This window comes from Orycteropus afer, unplaced genomic scaffold (genome assembly GCF_000298275.1).
Source record: "Orycteropus afer afer isolate SDZICR_OR568_19922 unplaced genomic scaffold, OryAfe1.0 scaffold00244, whole genome shotgun sequence".
Lineage (NCBI taxonomy): Eukaryota > Metazoa > Chordata > Mammalia > Tubulidentata > Orycteropodidae > Orycteropus > Orycteropus afer.
In genome coordinates this window covers 577,532-580,067 of record NW_006921831.1, presented here as the reverse complement: position 1 = coordinate 580,067, position 2,536 = coordinate 577,532, and the positions used below count along the sequence as shown (strand labels likewise).

The 2,536-nt window shown below is 61.6% G+C and overlaps 1 protein-coding gene across 1 annotated transcript in view; it reads right to left on the bottom strand.

Annotated features, from left to right (window-relative positions):
• Positions 1-2,032: 2,032 nt before the first annotated feature.
• LOC103204174 (tetra-peptide repeat homeobox protein 1-like) overlaps positions 2,033-2,536 on the bottom strand; it is a 780-nt gene continuing 276 nt past the window's right edge. The window contains exon 2 of the mRNA XM_007949322.1: positions 2,033-2,525. Within this exon, the coding sequence (XP_007947513.1) occupies positions 2,033-2,525 (493 nt within the window). The remainder of the gene's footprint in view (positions 2,526-2,536) is intronic.

Below are 2,536 nucleotides of genomic sequence, written 5' to 3'. Positions count from 1 at the left end.
ACTCAGGAGCCCGGCTGGCCCCAAGCCCCGCCCATGCAGGTCCGCGCCTGCGCCCTTCTCCACGACGCCATGCTGCCCCCTAGCGGCGAACTTGGTTTCCGGCAAGTGTTGTGCTGACCCTTGGACCTCCAGGCTCCCTCCTCCTGCTCTCAGTCCTTATCCTGAGCTGGGATGACTGGATGAATTAATTAGCGGGGGTGTTGGCGTCGCTCACGTGTGGGGGGACGGGACACCCGCACCCCAACCTGGAGGACGCGGGGTGCACGTGCAGGTGAGCACCAGGGAGTCTGGAACAGTGTGGGAACTTGTTTCAGTTTTGACCTCCAAACGTATTGTGACAGTGGGCACTTCCGGTATTTATTCAAGGAGATGGCATTGATTTTACTGTGTGCTGGGCCCTGGACACAGGGTAGAGTGACCTCCATGTCTTCGTCACCGTAGAGGGGACCAGCCAGTGGGGAGGACACTAGCAATAACCACCCAAACAAGATACTTTCAAGGAGTGAAAAAAACCAGAAAGGGACTGAGAAAAAGGGGCCATGGAGCTGACAGGCAGAGGGGGTGATACTAGACAGGGTGGTCCAGGAAGGCTTCTCGGAGGAGGTAACCAGATGATGGGAAGGAGCCAGCTGCAGGGAAAAGCATTTCAGGCAGATGGAACAGCATGTGCAAAGGCCCTGAGGCAGTAAAGTGCTAAAGCCTTGGAGGAAGAGCCAGGCATCCCTGTGGCTGTGGCGGGTGGAGACATAAGAGGACAAGGGAAAGGAAGGGTGGGAGGGGCCGGAGTGGGTGAGGTGTTGGAGGCCGTGCTGAAGAGTGGGGATTTGGCCAAGGATGTGGCAGTGGGGTCGAGACAGGCTTACGGTGGTCCCTCTGGGAATCTGGATCTCAGTGAGGCAGTTCTGACGGATACAAGCCTGACTTTCCTTCCTGTTTTTGCTCTTGCAGAAGTTTGTTGCTGCAAACCCCACCTTCCATATTAAAATTCCCCCAAGAAAAATAGAATTTGTTTTTCAAGTCTGACCTTTGACAGTTATTCATCTCCTTTTCCCACTGAAACGAGTTTGTTGGGGAAAGAAGAACCGCATCGTTCGACGATGTTGTCAAGTCAATTCTGACTCCCGGCGAGCCCGTTACAGTCCCATGTGACACAGAAGAGCCACCCGCAGGGTCTCCTAGGCTGTGAGCTTCACAGAAGGCTTCCCTAAAAGGTGGATGTGTGGGAGGCCAGGCCCTGCTCATCCATGCCCCACCCCCTTCCCCTTTCCCCTTGGCTGCTAGGAAGCGCAGAGCATCCTGTCTAACCCAGGGCTGAAACATCTCCCTCCCCTCACACGCTGGGGAGTCCTTCCTCCGCCCTCCCTCCCTCCTCTGCTCCCACACTCTCCTGTTTCACTCCCAGCTGTCTGTCTGCCTTGCCTGTGGAGTGAGGACAGGTGGCAATCAGAACAAGAGAGCAAGGTATCCTGGGGAAGCAGTCCTGGGGGAAGAGGGTGGCAAAGTCAGGGTCCTGAGGCAGGCGGCCCCTCCCAGCCGCCTCGAGGCCAGTGCTGGCACCTTCGATGGCCCACCTGGGCCTCCTGTACCTCCAGGAGCCAGCTCCAGGAAGGAGGCAAGGACTGTAGATAAGATGTTGTCAGATAAGAGGCCCGTTGACCTTGATGGAAGGGAACGGCAGGGCCTGGAGCTTTCACCAGGCTCTCTTGGCATCAGGCTCGCATAGGAATAAAAATACCAGGTGTGGGTGGGTGTGGGACCGCCCCGACAGGACACCTCTGGAAGGTGAGGAGCGACAGGAAATTCCACACCTGTCCCCACCCAGTGGGGGTCGGCAGGGATGTGGCCCTCGGGTCCCGAATCTCCTCTCTTGAGCCTTAGGCCTCGATTTCCCCGTCTGTAAAACAACCCCAACGAACCCTACCTCCCGGGTGAGGCTCAGGGGAGACAATCCCTCGAGGGACCTTGCAGGTTGTAGAGTGCAGTGCTTCCTTCTGGGGTCTCTGCTCAGAGCTGCCCCCCCACGCTGTCCACCTCACCCCACCCCTGCACGGCTGCTGGCCGCTGACACCTGGGCGTGCCGTGGCAGGTGATGTGCCGGCTCGGGTCGACCCCAGGGCTCCTGAGCTGGGCTCTCGGCCCTGGTCCTGCTTGGTCCTTGACCAGGGCCCCCGTGGGGCCGGGCCGTGAAGCCGGGCTCATCACTAGGGCCCCCGCAGGGCCGGGCCAGGGAGCCGGGCCCATCACCAGGGCCCCCGCGGGGCCAGACCGGGGAGCTGGGCCCATCACCAGGGCCTCCGTGGGGCCGGGCCGGGGAGCTGGGCCCATCACCAGGACCCCCGCGGGGCCAGACCAGGGAGCTGGGCCCATCACCAGGGCCCCCGCGGGGCCGGGCCGTGAAGCCTGGCTCATCACCAGGGCCCCCGCGGGGCCGGGCCAGGGAGCCGGGCCCATCACCAGGGCCCCCACGGGGCCGGACCGGGGAGCTGGGCCCATCACCAGGGCCCCCGCGGGGCCGGACCAGGGAGCTGGGCCCATC